At 36.8% G+C, this 21,071-nt stretch overlaps 2 protein-coding genes across 37 annotated transcripts in view; one reads left to right on the top strand and one right to left on the bottom strand.

Moving 5' to 3' along the window:
* Window positions 1–10,431, top strand: part of LOC117289582 — a 101,362-nt gene extending 90,931 nt beyond the window's left edge. For all 36 annotated transcript variants that reach the window (XM_033770741.1, XM_033770758.1, XM_033770759.1 and 33 more), the window contains 8 exons: window positions 708–968; window positions 2,015–2,269; window positions 2,950–3,195; window positions 4,271–4,357; window positions 5,074–5,124; window positions 6,545–6,658; window positions 7,346–7,474; window positions 7,889–10,431. In XM_033770741.1, the coding sequence (XP_033626632.1) occupies window positions 708–968; window positions 2,015–2,269; window positions 2,950–3,195; window positions 4,271–4,357; window positions 5,074–5,124; window positions 6,545–6,658; window positions 7,346–7,474; window positions 7,889–8,085 (1,340 nt within the window). In that variant the 3' untranslated portion in view covers window positions 8,086–10,431. The remainder of the gene's footprint in view (window positions 1–707; window positions 969–2,014; window positions 2,270–2,949; window positions 3,196–4,270; window positions 4,358–5,073; window positions 5,125–6,544; window positions 6,659–7,345; window positions 7,475–7,888) is intronic.
* A 2,418-nt stretch (window positions 10,432–12,849) lies between these two features.
* Window positions 12,850–19,078, bottom strand: LOC117289741 (derlin-1-like). The gene is made up of 7 exons (XM_033771002.1): window positions 18,725–19,078; window positions 17,066–17,177; window positions 15,585–15,649; window positions 15,096–15,122; window positions 14,446–14,594; window positions 13,726–13,836; window positions 12,850–13,239 (listed from the first exon to the last, which is right to left on the bottom strand). The coding sequence occupies exons 1-7, from the start codon at window positions 18,884–18,886 to the stop codon at window positions 13,095–13,097; spliced, it is 771 nt and encodes a 256-aa protein (XP_033626893.1). The 5' UTR covers window positions 18,887–19,078; the 3' UTR covers window positions 12,850–13,094.
* Window positions 19,079–21,071: the final 1,993 nt, after the last annotated feature.

The raw sequence follows: 21,071 nt of genomic DNA on the forward strand, positions 1-21,071 counted from the left end.
GTCATTGTGTTATTCAGTGAAGTGCGCATTTCTAGACGACTCTGCGTTTACGCTGCCAACCATAATGGTGAGCGTATGACAGTTGCCGCGTGCAAGGGGTCAATACACCGATTTGTGTTAGCTGTGTATAGTCAGTACTTTCCCACTACAGTGCTACACATTGGTTTATATGGGTAAAATCAAATTTAATGTTCTTTATCCTTGATGCAAATTTAACATCTATAAGAGCTTGATTATTTAATAGATGTTAGCTTGATTATTGTTTCTTATTTCTTTATACCGAGTCAATTGTTTGGTGATTTAAAATTGCTCTCATCTAGTTTTGTCATCTTTGTAATGTGTGCCTTGAGCACCTCTTGGCAGTAACTATTCCAATTTTAAATCTACATTATTATTTTTTTTACCTATTTGTCTCTGTTTGTCAAGTGCCTTCAGACCTCTTCACAAGGTGGTATATTGTCAGTGGAAAATGGAAAAATGTAGCGTTTCTTAGTCCCATATCCAACTAGACCGTAGAAGTGCTATATTTTCTTTGTTTAACAATATCAAAGTTCAAACATGTATGTGAATAGAAACACACATTTATCCTGTCACCTTTTTTGTCCAACCATTTCTGATATTGAACAAGGATTAAAAAATTACCAAAGGAGAAAGATGTATTACAAACTTGTTTACACTTTCTATTAACGGTTGATTGATTGTTTCAGGTGGATCTGGAGGAGACAACATTCCTCCAGTGATCAGTGGTTGTCCATCAGGTGCGACAGGTGTAGCCTCTCAAGGTTCAAACATAGCCACTGTGACTTGGGTTGAGCCAACTGCAACAGATAACTCGGGTGGAAATGTTCAACGTTCTTCAAACCGCTCTCCAGGACAGACTTTTGGCCTTGGATCAACACAGGTTACGTACACTTTCACTGACCCATCTGGAAATCAAGCAACCTGCCGGTTTACTGTCACTGTTACAGGTAGGTCATGTAAACTTGACGCCCAGTTTAACGTAGCTGTGCATTTTGCATCATGTACCTTAGATAGCACATTACGAAGCATATAGCTCAGTTACACAGGGTGTGATATGGGCCCTGTAATATAGGTAATTATAACACTTCTTGTTGTTATGGGTCGACTAATAAAAATCAGGAATTTAAGTTTGCTTGGGTAAAAAAACACTTGTATTATTATTATTTTTTGTCATATTTCTTAAGATATTTAATAATAATATTTTTTAAAGTTACATTATTTCTTTTAAAATTGATAACCTTAAGGTTCCTAATATTAATACAAATTACTTGAAACCTGTTCAAGGATTTATTTGTACTATAACATTGTTACAATAAACATGATTTTACTTATAAAGCATTTTTTTATTTTTTTATTATTTATATTAATGCACAGTAGAGTATCCATTTTAGGTTGTTCACAATATAAATGTTCGTTGTTATTTTAGCTCTCGAGGAAGACTCTGCAAGGTACAACAAATCAGGCTATTAACTTTTTTTTGCATTTATACCATTAAAGACACTGGACACTATTGGTAATTGTCAAAGACTTGTCTTCACAGTTGGTGTATCTCAACATATGCATAAAATAACACACCTGTGAAAATTTGAACTCAATCGGTCGTCGAAGTTGCGAGATATTAATGAAAGAAAAAAAACGCCCTTGTCGCACCATGGTCACACGAAGTTGTGGGCTTTCAGATGTTTGATTTCGAGACCTCAAATTCTAAATCTGAAGTCTCAAAATCAAATTCGTGGAAAATTACTTCTTACTCGAAAACTACGTCACTTCAGAGGGAGCCGTTTCTCACAATGTTTGATACCATCAACCTCTAACCATTACTCGTAATCAAGAAAGGTTTTATGATAACAATTATTTTGAGTAATTACCAATAGTGTCCACTGCCTTTAAGTCCTTTTGGTTGGAAAGTTGTTTACATCAGCTAATTCTATTTTCTCATTATTATTATAAGACAAAGCCAAATTTTTACAACTTTTTTTTTCTTTTTTTCCAGCTGCAGTACAAGGCCCCTCTATCTCATGTCCAGCATCTGTAACAGGTTTCACACGATCAAATAACCAGCGTGTAGAGCTATCATGGACTGCTCCAACTGTTAGCGGCGGTAGCGGCCAGACGTCTGTGACAGCAAACCCCAATTCTTACCCTGCCTACACTGGGATGTTCTCGGTCGGTTCAACGTCGATTGTGTACACAGTAACTGATGCATTAGGGAACCAGAATACCTGCACAGTGAGACTCAATGTCATTTGTAAGTTTCTAAAACCTTGAATATATTTTCATTTCATTTTCTTTTTAGAGGCATTTATTTCATGTCAAGATCAATCAATACAAAGTGGGACAACATTGCTCAGTTAAAAAATGAATAGATAATACATGAATGTGGCATTAGCATGTAGGAAAAAGATGGCAAATGCTTTTTGTTCCCCTTCCCTATAATGACAAAAACAAATGAAACGTAGCCATTCCATGTGAATTAGATTTGATTTCAATACTTGCTTTTTGAGGCGTGTCGTGGCCAAGCGGTCTAGTTCATCGGACCAAAGCTCTGGTGTTGTCAGCAGCAGAGTGTGGGTTCGAATCCGGTCATGACTCTTGTGCCCCTGAGCAAGGCACTTAACCATAATTGCTTCTCTCCACCCAGGGGTAAATAATTGCGAAGTAACAAGTTGGGAATAAGTCCATTCTGCTCTCACAACCAGGCTCCTAGCGGTTGATACCCTTGCCTGCATCCGTATGGACTGTGAAGGGGGTAACCCTGTTTCAGCCCCAGAAGTAGGTGGCAACGAGACCCTAGTGGTAGTTGCTTGGGATACTAGCCCAAATTAGTTAAGTGTAGCCCTCACTTCATAGTTGCCATTTCCAGAGAAATATAATAACATCAATAAAAATGATAATTCTAAATAACTCTGATATTTTTTCTCTTTATAGTGGACAATCAGCCACCCACTTACACCGGTTGCCCCGGTGGTAGAACGGCTGTACTGCCAACAGGGAGTTCAACTGTGGTTGTGACGTGGACTGAGCCAATAGCTCAAGACAACAACGGAGTAGCAAGGACAGACCAGACCCATCAGCCTGGAAGCAGCTTCTCTGCTGGGCTCTCTACGGTTATGTACACCTTTACTGATGTGGCCGGCAATCAAGCTGTCTGTGAATTCACAGTAACTGTGACAAGTAAGTCGATTAAAGGCACCGAACACGATTGGTAATTGTCAAAGACCAGTATTCTCACTTGTTGTATCCCAACATATGTATGCATAAAATAACAAACCTGTGAAAATTTTGACTCAATTGGTTAAAGTTGCAAGGAAAATGACGAAAGAAAAAACACCCTTGTTGTACAAAATAGTGTGCTTTCAGATAGGAATAAAAGGCTTCTGGCCAGAAGTTTTCTATAATTTTAGTGAGAAATTACCTCTTTCTCAAAAACTACATTACTTCAGAGGGAGTCGTTTCTCATAATGTTTTATACTATCAGCAGCTCTCTGTTGCTCGTTACCAAGTAAGGTTTTATGCTAATATATATGTTTTTAGTAATTACCAATAGGAGACTTTCCAACGCTAGGTGGCAGCAGACATACCGGGTAAATTTCCATTGTTTACGTAGTTCTGAACATGCGCATAATTCTGAGAACAATGGATTTACCCGGTAAGTCTGCTGCCCTCTATCGTCCCAGAAAGTCTCCCATTGTGTACAGTGCCTTTAAGCAGTCTCATTATTTTAGGGAGAACAATTTTTTTTTTTTCAAAGGGTCTTGATACAAGTTATCAAAAATCATAGTCTACTTTGCACGTTAATACACACAACTATTGTTTTGATACCTTTTGTAGATCAAGGTTTTTGGCCATGACATGAATCCCTACTCACTGTGAATGAAGATTATATAATAATGTTATCTAATTTACCTAGAAGTAGAAGTTTCAGCTTCATAAGTCGTCGAGTTTTTTTGGGGAAAAATAGTGAAAATCACATAGTAGTGTTTTCAGGAGAGTCGCGTCAATCTGTTTTACATGCTAAAATAAATTATTTTTATGAAACTCTTTTACTCATTTCTGAAAGGGTTATAAAGAAGATGGGCATGCCTTAAAACGGGACCGGCACAAACAAATTCAAAAAGTTACTTTTCTTTTTTTCTACAAAATAACAAATATTGAGAAGAATTTTGGTTTTGTGACCGGTCATTATACAATTTTTATGACTGTAGGCAGAAGGGTTGATATACTTTTTTTTGTGCTGAACTTCTTACAGCTTCTGTAACGCCAACACCTTGTTCCAGTAATCCCTGTGCTCCACCTCTCAGCTGTTTCTTCACGGCTGATTCATACATCTGCATTGGTGAGTTTCTCTTAGTGTATTTTGATATATTTCTTTTCTTTTTTTCTTCGTTTTTATTCATCAAAGCAGTGACAAATTATATAAGCATTAGGTAAACACTTAACATAATAAACAGTCCTAATAGTTGTGAGATTTAATAAAAAGAGCAGAAATATAACAAACCCAGAAAAAGGGGGTGGGGGAATGCAGTTAAGTAATTTTAAATTATATTTTGGCCAGTAAATGAGACTAATTGTTTGTATTTATTTTGGTGTGTTTTGGATGTTTGGGATTTTGGTTTAACATTATTTTGGGGTGTGGTCCTGCCGCCGATTTCACCAAGCTCTTCCTAACTTAGGATTAATCTTAGGACTCAGGACGAGTCCCAGCCTTGCACTGTAATATGCAAACCCTAAGACTACTCACAAGTTAGGATGGGTTACTCCTTCAAACTCAAGATATGATTAATCCTAGCGGTTCGTGAAATCAGCTGCTGGACTTCTCAGAGCTTTGTCTCGTTGGAATCTCAGTGCAAAAGCATTGTATCTTTATTTCGTAAAAAAAAACATGGTATCTCACACGAAAAAGGATCTGGGTGTGTGTTGCATATCCAATCTGTTTAAGGCGAGATAAAACATTTTGTCAATTTCAAACTCGCATGACGGAACATGATCTTAAAAAGTATTAAACCATAGTTCACTGACAAGCTGACCTCGTTTAAAATTTTGAATATTTAGATCAATCGGCTGGACGAAGAAAGAGAGACACTGGCATAGATGATGTTGAAGGTAAACAATTCATTTTAGATTCTCGGTATTCAGAAATTAAAATTTTTTAGACTAAGCTATTTGACTTTTATGTTTAAAGTATCTGACATGTAGTTTATTCTTAGTATTTAGCCTGTGAGAAAGACACTGCTAGCATAGCTAGGGTCGAACATCAGTCCATTAACTATTGTTTTTGTCTCTCTAGATGGTTAATTCGCAAGTATTTGTTTTGTACATTATTGTGCTTAATTTGTCTTGATTGTTTTTCTGATTTTTTCTAATGATTGTTCTTCATTTCTGTGTGTTCAAGCTGTTTGTTCGCACTTTCTTGTTGTCTGTCCATAATGCATCGCTTGGTTTCTTGAAGATGACTCCATAATTATTTCAACTTCTGTCTTGTATAACTGGATTTATTGGCAATCCTAGAATTCACTTCCTTTTTTTTTTTTTTTTTTTACGTATTGTTAAAAAAATTCATGAAGTATGGAAAGAAATGGGTTTTGAATTTATTTGAATTGAATTATCTTTATCTTTTTATCTTTTCCTTGTACATGTTTGTAATTTGTTTTGCAGGGTATTGAATTTCGAAATGTTGATTTGTTTGAGATTGTTTATTATAAAATGACATCTTTTTAACTAATGTCTGTTTAAATCTGTGTTTTTATTCAGCCTATGGGCTGAACAAGTTTACAAAGTTGAACTATAAATACAAATAAAAATGTATAAACTCTGTTAATGTAGAAAACTTACACTAATAACAGTTTTTATACGATTTTACGTCTCCTTGCCAAACTTTAAAACTGTTGTTTGCATTGTATATTTATATTTTTCCAAAATTATTTTAGTCACTAACAATACTTGTGTGCTCTTTTTTCAGTTTGCAAATAAAGTGTATTTTTATATATTTAAAATTATTTTTGAATAGAAAACTTTCAATATGTGTTCAGTTAAAGACGCAACTTTTTAAGACGCATCTTTTCAAACAAGTATTTGAGTAAATGATTTGTTTTTTACCCTTGGAGGTTTTCTTGGATATGGCATTTGTATTGTGTTTCTCTACCACATGTTCTGGATTTCTTCTTAGTTTCGGCTTATGCTCTGTTTTTAGTATAGCGCTATATAAATATTATTTGAGTAAAATGGTATGTTTTAATCCTACGATGTTTTCTAAGATATTGCATTTGTATTTCTCTACCACATGTTCAGGATTTCTCCTTAGATTAGGCTTACACTCTGTTACAAATGCTTCGTATTATTATTAATATTACGTTTCAATTTTGGTTATTGTACATGTGTATGTTATTGTTTGTATTTAGACCCATGAGCACTTTGATGGATTTGTGTGCTTTATAAGTTCAAATTATTAATTGTTTGGTTATCCATAAGATGTCTTAACATATCAGGATTTCTCACCCCACCTTTCTCCTCGTTTCCAAAGCAGATGTTGAATACTGCCCTTGTGAGAACGGCGGTCTATGCGTGAAGAGTTCCTCAGACGTCAATAGTTTCTACTGTGTCTGCCCACACGGATTCAATGGTATTCTCTGCGCTGACGGTAAGGTTTTATTTTAAATCTAGTAATCACACCATGGAACCTTTTAAAACTTGGTCCCAAAAGCTCAAATTTGTGCGAGACTTGGACTTGCACAGTCGTGCAATCTTGCAAACCAAGAATAGATGGGTTGCACTGAGCATCATTGACTGCCATATTTGATGAGATGTGCACGCGGGCAAGGCTATCATTGGCTGAGAGTTGTGCCCAGCGTGTACACGCATGCCTTTGTTTCAGGGTTTATCATCCAATATGGTGGTCCATGACACGTTGTGCGATCCGTCTATTGTTAAGAGAAGGGGTTCGCTCCAGTACAGGCCCTACATAGTATGCCTTCAAACTTTGAAATGGAAACAATGGAAAAAAAAAGGGAAAAAAAAGTACATTGTAAAGCTTCACAAGAGATTTTAGCACAGTTAAGAAAGATAAACAAAACACAAATAATTTTCCATTATTTTATAAACAAACAATTGTTTCTGAAATAGAAACTTTGATTGGCTATAACTTTCCCGCCTTTTCTGGGTACCTTCCCTTAACCCCTTTCCCCTCTGTTTTCTATAAGTGGATATATATTTGTCTGTACTTGGTTTAAGCCTCTGAAGAAGGTCCAGTTTGGATGGAAAGCTAAGGCCATCTACCCTACTCATTATTTTATAAACAATTCACACTTGATATTTGTTTCTGTATTAGTTATCGCTGATGTCAGCGTCTGTGATCCCAACCCATGTGGTAACAATGGCACCTGTAACCCTCACCTCAACAATAAGATTGGCTTTGAATGTATCTGCAAGCCTGGGTGGAAGGGAATGCACTGTTTAGGTAAGAGTTCTCCTCCAACTAGGGCACTTTTGTGATGCTAGGTGGCAGCGGACTTACCAGGTAAATCTGTTGCTCTTGGTTATGTGTGCGTGCTCTGAACTACATGTACATGTATGGAAACAACGGCAATTTACCTGGTAAATCTGCTGCCACCTAGCGCTCCAAAGTCTCAAATTGTAGCTTGACCCGGACCATGGATGCCTTGTGTCTGACTATGTTATAAACTAAAGGATGCTGTGTGGCACAGGTTATTCTGTCCCCTTGTTCTGTTCCCTCATTCGGCAAATCTCTTTATTCCGTATGTTTCATTTATGTGAGATTTGCACAGTCTTTTACCAGACACAAATGCAGGCACAACCATGCAATGAGTAGGAGTTCATATCTTTAAACTGATAAGGTTTTTTTTCTTTTCAGAGAGGGGTGATCAAATGAGCCAACACGACATGCAAGAATACACCGACGGTCACAACATACTGACGTGGAGTCTTGTTGCCTTTGCTAGTGCTTTGTGTACAGTCATCATCATGATGGCCGCCCTGTTTTGTCGCCTTCTGGCCCCTCGACTTGGCAACCGCAAGCTTCGAAATGATGAGATCACCATAGTCCATTAAAGTCAAGATTCAGATTTTTTTGTTTAATTAATCATGACTTTTGTTTTATTATGTCTTTGGTTTAGTTGATTTTTTGTTTACTTAAAAAAAGATAAATGTAGCATTTTTTCACCAAACCTATAATACTTTACAAAATTGTGTATGTTACATAATTATGCATATTTTTTTCTGTGCTGGCATTTCTTTCTCTTATATAAAAAAAAGGAAATTTAAGCAAAAAACCCAGATGGACCATAATTCCGTAAAAGGTAATAACAGTGATCCAATTTATTGGGGTTCTATACTTTTTCCCTTTTTTTTTATTTGTAACTATAAACATTGTAAGCACATAATATAGTATATCTATTTACTAGTAGAGAAATCCTGATGAGCAGAGCTTTCGATTCAATCAGACTTGACAGATGATACAATCTGCTTAGCAAAAATTTGCAGGATACCAGTCACAAATTGTACATGCGGCATGCTTTTTTGGCTGCTAACCTTTTTCTGGTAAGCATAATAGTGTTGTTCTTTAATAGCTACTTTTTGTGCTTATAAGCAGCTCTATCAAACTTGGATGGAGTCAAATTCTAATAAGAACAATTTGTTTGAATACCGTACCGTAGCAAAAAGCTGCCCAAAATGTACTGCTCAATATCACTAGCATTCAGTCTGCACAAAACGTGTTAATTTTGAATTTATTTGCTTGGAGAATTTACTGGATAAAATAAGTCACTGGATGATTCAATCAAATCCATTGTTATATTTTAAAAGCAATTCTCCTAAATTAATAAACAAACTAAGCTATTTTTAAAGCTATTTTTAAGCTATTTTTCAAAAATTAAAAACATGCAAATTGTTGCAGGGCAAAAAGGGTTCCTGTTCTATTGATTTCTGTAGTTGTAGATTTGTATTTAAAAAAAGACACCTTATTTTCAAATGTTATATGCATACGTAATAAATGTTTACGTAATAAATGTTTATGTAAGAACACTAGCAGTAGGTACAAATATTTGTGCACATCCAATAATTCTAGGCAGATAGTTTTGACAAACTCAACAGACTTTGGGATCTATAGAGTATCTCGGCATTGAAGCAGTGCTAGTTAAATTAATGTGCATTAAAAATCCAACCATTTGTGCAAGCGTGCCATTTTTTAATTACATGTGTTTATAATGATGTACATTGACATAAGATTCTATCTTTTGAACAACTCACCGCTTATGTAGAATTCATAGTTTTTTGTTTAAACAGTCGACGCTTGTGAAAGATGTTTGGTCCAATCTTTGGCCGACTTGACCAGAGTATTCAGATTTAAACTTTATAAATAGCTATTTTCATAGATTCTAGAAAGTAATAACAGCATTCAGTTTAAGGTATTGCACACAAAAACGGAAATGATTAAAGTGATAGCGAATTAAAAACTAAGAGTTATTGTTGGAATGTCAACATTATCTCACATCCACCTGACATGTACAAACAATGTTATATGTTATATGTGTTTTGTGCCTTGTCCATTAATGCAAAACTTAGTGCATGTTTTTTCATTTTTAAACGGCATCATCTGTCAAAAAGTTTGTTGTATTAAAGTTTCTTTCGGTGAAAATTAAGCCATGCAAGACTTAGAGGGTTCCAGTCGATACAAGGTTTTATTGCTGGCCTTAAACTGCCATGTGTTTCTATGTATACTTTTAAATGACTGCTTTGTGTCTATAAGCATCAAAGTTTGTAGCTACACTTGACGACAGAATTTTGTGGTTTTTTTTTACAACTTTGTATTGAGTGACTAAGATATTACATTTATGTATTCCCTTAACGCTGAAGGCTAAATTTTTTAACTTTATTCTCATGCCAAATCAGAAACTTGTCTTTAGAGAAGGGCAAGAAATAAGATCAACTGTGTACTTTGTAGATTTGGTTGTCGGTTTTTGTCTCTGTGTAAAAATAGACAAGTGGATTCTAACTTTGGGCATTTCGATAATGAGCACACTTTTGAAAGACCGTTTTTTTTTTTTTTTGAAAGACCATGGCCCACTTCTATTAAGCTCATAAGCAGAAAATGGTACTATAAATATTTTACTGCCTAACAAAAATCTAGCAGGAAACCAGTCACAAACAATACATTCCATGATATTTTTGGCTGGTAGCTTGTCAACTAAGCAGGCTTTTTTGTGCTGAACAGCTTCATAAAATGGAGCCCCATGTTGTTTACCTTCTCCAATAGATTTCTCAAATTCTTATTTCTGTATTGTAACCTAAAAACCCACTGAAGGGTTGTAGAATGTTAGGGTAGTGTTTCTTAAAGTTTGTCAACTCAAAGAGATTTTTTTTATAAATAAATGCAACAGCAATTCTGCCAATAATTTATTCAGTGTCTCAAAGCAAAGCTCCTTTAAAAAAAACAGGTAGACCAAAATGGTTTCAGTTTGAAGTTTGTTGAGTGGTTTTATTCTTAATTAAATGTACAATTACACCAAGCTCTTAACCCATTACTTTAAAAAAATTAATGCAAAATACATGCTGTGAAAAAGTCAGGGCCAAATTTCATGGCTCTGCTTACCGTAAGCACAGAACCGGCGCTTACAAAAGCAGGGAATGCGGTTCGTACGGCAAGTGTACTTCACAGGTTAGCGGAAGATTTTGGCTTCTGCGCGTGCGTACTCCATGTTACTAGTAGGCATTCTACGCTTACAAGGCTAGTGCAGAAATTTGGCGCTCCAAGCAGGGAATCGTGATCGTAAGCGCAGAATTCAGCGGTAAGCAGAGCCACGCAACTGGTCCCAGACCTGTCTGAACTGGCTATGGCTAGATTTCATGTTTGTGTATAGTAGATCCTTAACAACACCCTTAGCAACAGCAGTAGCCAATAAAGTGCCAGTTCTGATATGACCTAGTCAGAGGTTCTCATGTCACACGTAACAACTCACATATGTTTTTCAACCCTGTTAATTGGGGACTTCTTTATTCTCCCATTGTTTGTGTTCACAAAATCAAAGCAAGATGTCCTCATTCTGTCTAAAGACCCGGATCCCCCTTGTTAAAGTCCTCAGTTTCAACGGATAGACACCCATGCTAGGGTAATAAACATTTAGTGAAAATCATCCTGATATTCCTGACTCTGCTTACCGTAAGCAAAGAATCGGCACTTGCGGAAGCAGGGATTTTTGTTTACACGTCTAGCGTAGAAATTCAGCGCTTGCCTTAATGGTGATCGTAAGAGCAGAATTTGGCGGTAAGCAGAGCCATGAAATTGAGCCATGATAAGATGAGATGAGTGAAATCAAGACCTAGTCCCACAAAACAAAATAATAAATTTTAAGGCCATGCGACGGCAACATCACTGAAATCTGAAAAGAATTACCGTTCAGAAAGTGACTCATTTTAATTACAATTATAGAAAAGACAAGGATCGGTGCAAAAAGTCTCAAACACAATATTAAGTAAACCGGGCTTAAACTTCCTCACTGAAACTTCTTCAATTACAGACGCTGACCAATATAATTAAAATGTAAATGTTTGACAGCAACTCGCTTGGTATTTTTGCATGAGCACACTTCACAATGGAAGTCCAGGGATCGATTCACAAAGAAAGTTCAACTTGGGACCAGTCCTAGGACTCTTCAGGAGATATACAAAAATTAAGGCTAGTCCTATAAGACAAATATCAACTCATTGTGAAATCCACCCAAGTGGTCATGTCTAATGTCATTTGTTTAAATAAATGTTGTGCGTGCATTCAAGTCATTTGGTAATAACTGGTGAAGGAAAGTATTGCACAGCGTACATGATCCAAGTTCAATTTCTGTCCAAATGTTTCAGGGGGCGGATTATTTCAAGGTAAGTGAGGAAGAGGAATAATTTAATGGCATTTTTAGTAAATAAATGGCTACACAAATAACTTTTTAAAAACACAAAAGATTATGTTTGGGGAAAATGAGACAAATATTAACAGTATACATGTACATGTATTGTAAGAAGTTCGCCAAGAAATTGAAAACTTGTTTTTAATACGAAAACCTTATCTTGACACTGAAGCAATTCAAGCTATCATTGACCAACATCTTTCCTTTTAACAAGGGCTCATTTCAAAGAGCTTTTGTACTGAAAACATCATTTAAGAAATGTGCTAAGCAAAGTAAAACCAGTCAAAGACAATAATACACTTTTGGCTTCTGGACACCAGGACCACTTTCATAAAGCTGCTTAAGCTAAAAAAGTAGTTAAGCACAATCAAACGAGTTATGCTCACCAGAATATTAAAGGTCACCAGCCACAGTAACGTGTCGCAAGTACAATTAGTGACTGGTATCCTACTTATTTTTGCTCCGCAGAAATATGGACACTATTGGTAATTGTCAAAGACCAATCTTCTCACTTGGTGTATCTCAACATAGGCATAAAACAACAAACCTGTTAAAATTTGAGCGCAATTGATTGCGGAGTTGCGAGATAACTATGAAAGAAAAAACAGCCTTGTCACACGAAGTTGTGTGCTTACAGATGCTTGATTTCGAGACCTCACATTATAAATCTGAGGTCTCGAAATCAAATTCGTTGAAAACAACTTCTTCAACCTCTCCCCATTACTCCATACCAAGTATGGTTTTATGCTAATAATTATTTTGAGTAATTACCAATAGTGTCCACTGCTTTTAAGCAGCTTTATGAAGTTGGCCCAAATTCTGCTATTAGCCCTTTGGAGACCAATCAGACAATTAATTTCTGTATAATCATTTCTGTCAATTTTGTCAGTAAAAATGTCAACAGAAATAACGTGAAACAGAAAATTTTGTTTTGTGTTTGGAAGTTAGGATACTTTTGGAAAATTCCGTATCCAGAGATCTTTACTTTGACCTCTTTATGTGAATAGAACTAGGTCAAATCTTGAGGCTACTTCCGGCCACTATGTGCATTTTTGTTGCCGCTATAATCTCTAAAGGGTTAAGGTAACTGCTCTAATCAATTTTGTACACAGCGGCTCTACTTGCAGTATGTACAGTTGAGTGTTTTCGTGATCATTCACCTCTAGGTCACTGGCCGCCTAGTTGTTGCCCCCCTCCCCATCGATACCGTGCTCCAGCGGGCTCATCGTTTCTGTCCTCACGAGGGCGATTGCTTGGAGGGGCCATGCCGAATCCACTGACTCCGCCTTGACGATTGGGAAAGTACTTGTATCTGGTAAAGAAAATAGTTGAGAAAGAAACCCACAGGGTTTTTATAATAGAGAGGCTGCAACTTTGCAGATGGTAACAACCTGTTGCATAAAACTTCACCTCTGTGGACCCTGGTTCGAATCCAACCACAGACGAGAGCCTTGTATTTGGACTGTTTTTCCAGACCCTACCTAGCTGTGTGGTTTTCCCTCATTGGGGTTTCCCTCCCACATCTAAAATTAAACATTTCTTCTAGTTTTCTATCCATCCTGTTAATGAAGCTAATAGGAGACTTTCCAACGCTAGGTGGCAGCAGACTTACCGGGTAAATTTCCATTGTTTTTGTAGTTCTGAACATGCGCATAATTCTGAGAACAATGGATTTACCCGGTAAGTCTGCTGCCCTCTATCGTCTCAGAAAGTCTCCCATTGTGCTGTTGGATGGGTTATTCAATACATAAATAACAGTAATAAATTATTTAAGTATAAAACATTGTTGTATACTCACAAAATAGCAGGAGTGCTTAGGAAAGCGCGGCCACCGAAATCCTGGGGGTACTTGAACATCAAAAAGAAGTAAAGATGGCCGACAACGATTCCCAAAAGTTCAAAAAATCCCCTATGCATAGATAGAAAACAGAGCATTTATTAAGTTGGATTCATCAAACTTCCGATGAATGAAAACAGAGCTAAGAAGGAGTTCAGTGGTAAAACCAGACATTGTAATTGGGGTCTATTTGTAAACATCAGGGGAGAGATTGAGGGTGTAATGGTATGCACTAAAGCCTGATAATTGTAATTGTGGAAGTGTTGTGGTCGAGCGGTTAAGAGCACCGAATTCAAACTCTGGTGTTTCTGATCAGCAGAGTGTGGGTTCGAATCCCCAGCCATGACACTTGTGTCCTAAAGCAAGACACATAACCATTGCTTCGTCCTTCGGATGGGACGTAAAGCCGTTGGTCCCATGTGTTGTGTAATGCATGTAAAAGAACCCAGTGCACTTATCGAAAAGAGAAGGGGCTCGCCCCGGTGTTTCTGGCTGTGGCCGCTGTATGCGCCGTAGCACCTTGTAAACCCTTAGAAGGTGCTAAATAATTGGGTCTCAGAATTCATCACTGAAATGACATATCTTTCTGAAAGTTTGTATACTCAGCGCCTTGAGTACCTTGTTTGGTAGATACGTGCGCTATATAAGACTTTGATATTATTATATTATTAATGAGCTTACCCTCCTCTGATGATCATGTTGAATGCAACCAGAACCCAAGGAAGGTACATGGCCTTGAATTGAGTCCCAAACCAGAACTGGACGATGGTGTCACGGTTGAGCTGACACCACACATACAAGACACTTAATACCATCGGGTCCATCAAAAACTATGTAGAGAGAACAGTAACACACCAAAGTTATTACACTATTGGTAGTTACTCAAAATAATTGTTAGCATACAAATTGACTTGGTAATAAGCAATGGAGAGCTGTTGATGGTATAAATTATTGTGACAAACGTAACCCTCTGAAGTAAAATTGTTTTTGAGAAAGATGTAAATTCTCACTCAAATAATAAAAGACTCAAGCCTGATCTGAGAGCACACAAATTTGTGCAACAATGGTGTTTTTTCCCATTACTTTCTTGCAACTTTGATGACCAATTGACCCCAAGTTTTCACGAATTTGTTATTTTAAACATAGTTGGGATACACCAGGTGAGGATACTGGTTTTTGACAATTACCAAAAGTGTCCGATAGCTAATCCACAAAGTGTCATGTTAACATCATCTACCAATTCATTATCAACTATCAACCATTATTTTTTCCAATATTTGGAAAGGAAAAAAAAAAAATCAGTTTTTGCTTTTAAGTTAAAAAAAGCTTACCATCAGTGGAGCAATAAAACCAACGATCTGATTGGAGTGAAAATTAAGGAGATTAAAGGGAAACACACTTCTCCTTAGGAAAACAAAATTTAAAAAGTTGTTCTTTCAAAATTTTGTTTACAAACTTACTTTACAAAAGTTAATACAAGATTCCAACGTTCATCAATCACTACATGTATCACTAATAACTCATCTCAGGTAACACTAATAACTCATCTCAGGTAACACTAATAACTCATCTCAGGTAACACTAATAACTCATCTCAGGTAACACTAATAACTCATCTCAGGTAACACTAATAACTCATCTCAGGTAACACTAATAACTCATCTCAGGTAACACTAATAACTCATCTCAGGTAACACTAATAACTCATCTCAGGTAACACTAATAACTCATCTTGTAGGAACTGTGCAAAGACGGCTCAAAATGATTGAAGAGAAAGTTCAATATAAGCTAAAAGTCAATAATCGGATTAAAAAGGATACAACGAGGCAGGCCCAGTTAAACATAAGCATAAACAAATAATCTGCAGGCTTGCCATCAAAGATACCTGGAAACAGGAAACAAACACAGAAACTAGTGTCAGGGAATTATTAAACTTCTTTTGAAAACAAAAATGGCTTAATTTTTCCATTTATATGTCCTGGAATGTTTCCTTACAAGTATTCCTAAATTAAAGGCAGTGGACACTATTGGTAATTACTCTAAATAATTTTTAGCATTAAAACTAACTTGGTAACGAGTAATGGAGAGTTGTTGATAGTATAAAGACAATGTGAGAAATGGCTCCCACTGAAGTAACATCATTTTCGAAAAAAGAAGTAATTTTCCACAAATTTGATTTGAGACCTCAGAATTAGAATTTGAGGTCTCAAAATCAAGCATCTGAAAGCACACAACTTCAGGTGACAAGGGTGTTTTTTCTTTCATTTTTATCTGGCAACTTCGACGACCAATTGAGCTCAAATTTTCACAGGTTTGTTATTTTATGCACATATGTTGAGATACACCAAGTGAGAAGACTGGTCTTTGACAATAATTACCAATAGTGTCCAGTGTCTTTAAATCAGCATTCTCAAGATGGTAATTAACAAATAAACTTTACATTTCCTGTGTATAAATTTATTGTTTTCATTCAAATAAAAGTCAAGACTTCAGAGGAACATATACCTTTCTCGAGGCGACTGGAGTACGAGTACATGAAATACAGAGTCATTAAATAATGAAATCCAGTCCGCGGTGATAGAGGAAAGAAGAACAATGCCGTCACTGGCCTCCAAAGCTGCAGTCATTGCAATCCATGGAGAAAATCAAATAATGGACAAAAACACTTTTCCGAGTGAATCATTTGTTTGTTTTGTTTAAAGCCTGAAAGACGTCACCGAAAGTCGTCACCAAAAGACCCCCACATGCTTAGCAGATTGCTGTAGTTACAAGCCAGAAATACCAGGGCCTGATTTCATAGAGCTGCGTAAGCAGGAAATATTGCTTAAAAATTTTCTGCAAAGCAAAAGAAAGATCAGGTACACCGGTCACAAATTGTGCATGTATGTGACTTTTGCTGGTAACCTTATTCTGGTATCATCATTATTGTGTGCTAAGCTATTTGTTGGCGCTTAAGCAGCTCTATGTAATTGGGCCATGTGAAGTATAAAAGGGGGCCAACTGATGACGGATTCTCAGCGAATTCTGTCAGCGCGGGGATGGGAGGGTGGGTATAAAAAGACGGCTCAAATATACCAACCAAAGCTGTCTAAAAAGAAACTCACTCAATCTAATCTCATTCCTCGCTGGGGTCGATTTCACTAAGATATTCCTAACTTAAGACTAGTTCTAGGACTCTTAAGAAGTTGAAAACTTAAGGCTATGCCTAAGTTTGGATGAGTAACTCGTCCGAACTCAAGGTGTAAGACTAGTTTTAACTCTTTGTGAAATCAACCCCTGGCGACTATGTAAGGCAACTCACCTCTCTCTAATCTATTGGAGTAACTGTAGAGGAAAAAGAGCTGTATGAGGTAGTGAAAGCCGGTCATCGGAGTTATGGGATAGAAAAAGAGGGCTGTAATGGGTCGCCATATCTAGAACAAGGAAATTACATGCAAGAAGTAGAAGTTATTTGTAAAGAGAAACAAAATCACCTTTGACCATATCCACGGCAAGGGCCTGATTTCAAAGAGCTCAACTTTTAAGCAGGAAATATTGCTTGCCAATTTTCTGCTAAGCAGAAATGACCAGGATACCAGGCACAAATTATACCTTTGAAGTGTGTTAGTCTGGCTGGTAACCTTATTCTGGTAGGCGTCACTTTCTTATGCTTAGCTTCTTTTTGTGCTTATAAGCAGCTCAATGAAATTGTGCCCAGAAAGCAAGTATGTTCTAAATTGATTGGCTTAAAAGCTCAATGTTACAAATAAAAACATAGAATACAACATAGAGAACATGAGGGAATGGGCGGGAGGTACTCCTCAGAGAGGGGCCCTTCTTTGATTTGAAAATTTGACAGACTGCGTTAAAGCTATCGAAAACATTGCTCCACAAAAAGCCCCCTTCACCCTAGGCCACAAATTCATACTTCCTGCGAACACAAATTTAACATCACAAATCATAACTCTTTATTTCAAGGGATTATTTTTGCATGAGTACATTTCAAGTTGAGAGATTGTTTGTTGCGCACTGGTGAGATACAAAGTATGAAACTCAGATTTCACATAATATTTTGTGATTTTATGTTTTGATTGAAGGTGATATAGGCCTATACCCAGATCAGATATTTTTGACTGGTCATTAATTTCATAGAACGGCAATGAACAGCGCAGTGACACTTTTTTTTGCCTTAAAAATTCTATCACGAGGTTCAGTGGAAATATTTTCCTTGTGACTTCATGGATGACAATAGAAGACTTTGGAACACTAGCTAGGTGGCAGCAGACTTAGTCAGGTAAATGTCCATTGTTTGCGTAGTTCTCAGCATGCGCACATTACTGAGAACAATGGATTTTACCTGCTAAGTCTGCTGCCACCAAGCATCCCGAAAGTCCCCTATTGATGGAACAGAACATTATAATTATAATTATGAAATTCAGAATTTATTTCCCTTAAAAAAAATCCATGAGAGCCACAACAAAGTAGAAAGCAATTAAAATTTAAGTTTTCATAAACCATTGAAATATTATGGAAATCAATGTAGGGCCACTATATAATCAGTGAAAGAAGAGATAGTCTATTTCTTAATTATTGGAATGGTAACAAAACAAGTGCGACTCGAGCCTTGACTTTGAGCATTGAATTGGGCTTTTGGCTCAACATTGATACATTGTTTCTAAGGAAAAGTATTAAAAACAAAAACAAATAGGAAAAATAAATGTATGTATCATGCCACAAGTTTTCATTCGTTAAAACATAAATTGGTATCAAATTTACTCAAAAATAAGGCATCCCTTTTGCTAAAAACGAGGGTCCAAAACACGAGTGAAAAGGTCAGGAGGATACGGAACTTTCCAATAAATATTCCACTTCCAGTACAAAAAATAAACAAACATTCGGGGAAAAAACACAATCTAAATTTAAAAAGGATAAACAATCATCATCTTCATAACTAGCCAAAGCACGACGTGTCCATTTATACCTGAAATCTGTACACGACTTGATGAAAGTTGAGAATCAACCACATCGGGTTTAGAATACCGAACTTAGCGAGTAGTGGGACGACCACAGACCCAGTAAACCATCCCCGTGTAATCAGCGGAATTCCCCGGTACCAATCGCCGATGTCGCTCTGTTGTGCCATGGCTGCCGTGGACCAGATATCAACCCAATATCTGTGTCTAAAGGTACTTCGAAAGAAAATACACAGTAAATGGCTTTGAATCAAGCACTGTTTTCTGATAAATTGGAGATTTGATGGCAGTTACGTTACGCTAGTAAATTTTACGTTGGACACATTTTGTGGGTTTGCACAATCTGCAGAACTAAAATTGCGCTGCTCACTCTTGGGATTGTTCAGCTCGCTTTGGTGATTCCTAGATTGCGCGCTCAATTTCAACATTACGCGCTCAATCTGAAGATTGGCCCTCCATTTTATTATAATAGCGCGCGGCAAAAAAAAATCAGTTTGGTTTTGCATTGTACATGTGCTAGGTTCTATTAGTTTTGGGCGATGTACAATCTGTTCTAAAAAAATATATAAAAATATTAAAGGAACACCAATGCTTTGGATCGGACGAGTTGGTCTATAAAAAGCGTTTGAAACCGTTTGTTATGAAATGCATATGGTTAGAAAGATGTTTTAAAAGTAGAATATAATGATCCACAGTGACAAGTATCACTGAAAATTGCACGGTTTGCCATTTACGTCGCGAGAACACGCCGATCGGCCATTTATGGGAGTTTCCATGGCCGACCGTGTTATTCGCGCTGTAAAAAGAAAACCACGCAATTCCGAGGCATATTTGTGTAGATCATTGTATTCTACTTTTACAACATCTTTCTACCCATATGCATTTTACAACAAATGGTTACAGAACGCAGAAGGCAACGTGTTCCTTTAAGGCTTACGATATAATAATAATAAATGCAAACAATATTTATGAGAAAGAGGTTTTTTTTAAATGTGACTGCTACAGATGTGTTTATTATAAATAAGTCACTCATGGACGCCTACCCAATTCCAGCATTTTTAAACGCATCCAAACAGCAAACCACTTTGCTGTAACTTTATTTGTTCCATTTAACTCTGTACCATTGGCGGTACACTCCATTATCATCGCCACACGCAGAGAACGTATACACACACAGAAATTGCAACATTTTCAACAGTGATGAAAAACATATCTTGCTATTTGTAAACTGTGTGACACTATCTTGGAACAAATTATTCACCAGAATAAAGTGTATATACATTACTGATTCTTCTCATAAGTTTTGCCAGATAAACCTTCGAATGAGTACATGAAATTACCGTTTTAGAATAGTGTGTTTTCAGAGTTACGGAACTTTGTGAAACATCAACGGCTGTTTAAAAGTTGTAAAAGAACATTCCATTGGCCAAAGTTCTAGTGAAGCAATGACATTGGAAAGGCCCTCATGTGCGGCTGAAGCGGGTACATTTTTAGGATTCCTCCACACAAAATTTACCAAAATGGACGTACAAAACCTCAAAATAACAGGGCAACATGTTTTCTAAAAGTGAAAAATAAGTAAGAGTTAATGTAGGAGTAGTAAAATTACCGTTTTTATTTGGTTTGTCTGGGGTTTCATAGGACATGATTACAATTGTATAAAGTTGATGTTTTATCAAGGAACATGACCCGGCGGATGTTGACCAGAAACATTACGACAATAAAATAAGTGTGTTAATAAAAGTGAGCTATATTTTTAAGCGACTAAGCTTACCCTTACAGCCGCCGATTTCACAAAGAGTTAGGACTCGTCTTATCTTGAGCTAGGACGAGTATAACTCGTTTTAACTTAAGATTAATCTTAAGATCTGCATGCTACAGTGCAGGGTTTGGGACTCGTTTTAAGTCCTGTCTTAAGTTAGGAAGAGTGCAGGTGACTCGATCAACACTAAAATAACACGAACAAAAACCTGTCATTTCATGCCAAGTATCATCATTGCCAAGTAATACCCTTCCCAATATTAAAGCTCTCAACTCCGGAAACAAACACCAAATATTATGCTTCGTTTAGTTGGAGAACGAAAGAGAGAAGGTGAGTAAGGGGAGGCGACGTTTCGCAATGATGTTTGCACGCTCAACAACTATTTTAAAGAAAGACAACAAATGACAATATTCCATACCGATTATAAATACAATTTCCAATCCAATTCTTCAAAATGATTATACCTCCCTTACCCCACATTTCGCAACATTTGTATATACTGTATTGGTCCGTTTCTCGAGCATTTTGATGTAGGTGGTCAAAAAAGAATAGGAGGCTTGTCATCACAAGACCACCAGCCAGTTCATCCTGAT

This window comes from Asterias rubens, chromosome 4, assembly GCF_902459465.1.
Source record: "Asterias rubens chromosome 4, eAstRub1.3, whole genome shotgun sequence".
Classification (NCBI taxonomy): domain Eukaryota; kingdom Metazoa; phylum Echinodermata; class Asteroidea; order Forcipulatida; family Asteriidae; genus Asterias; species Asterias rubens.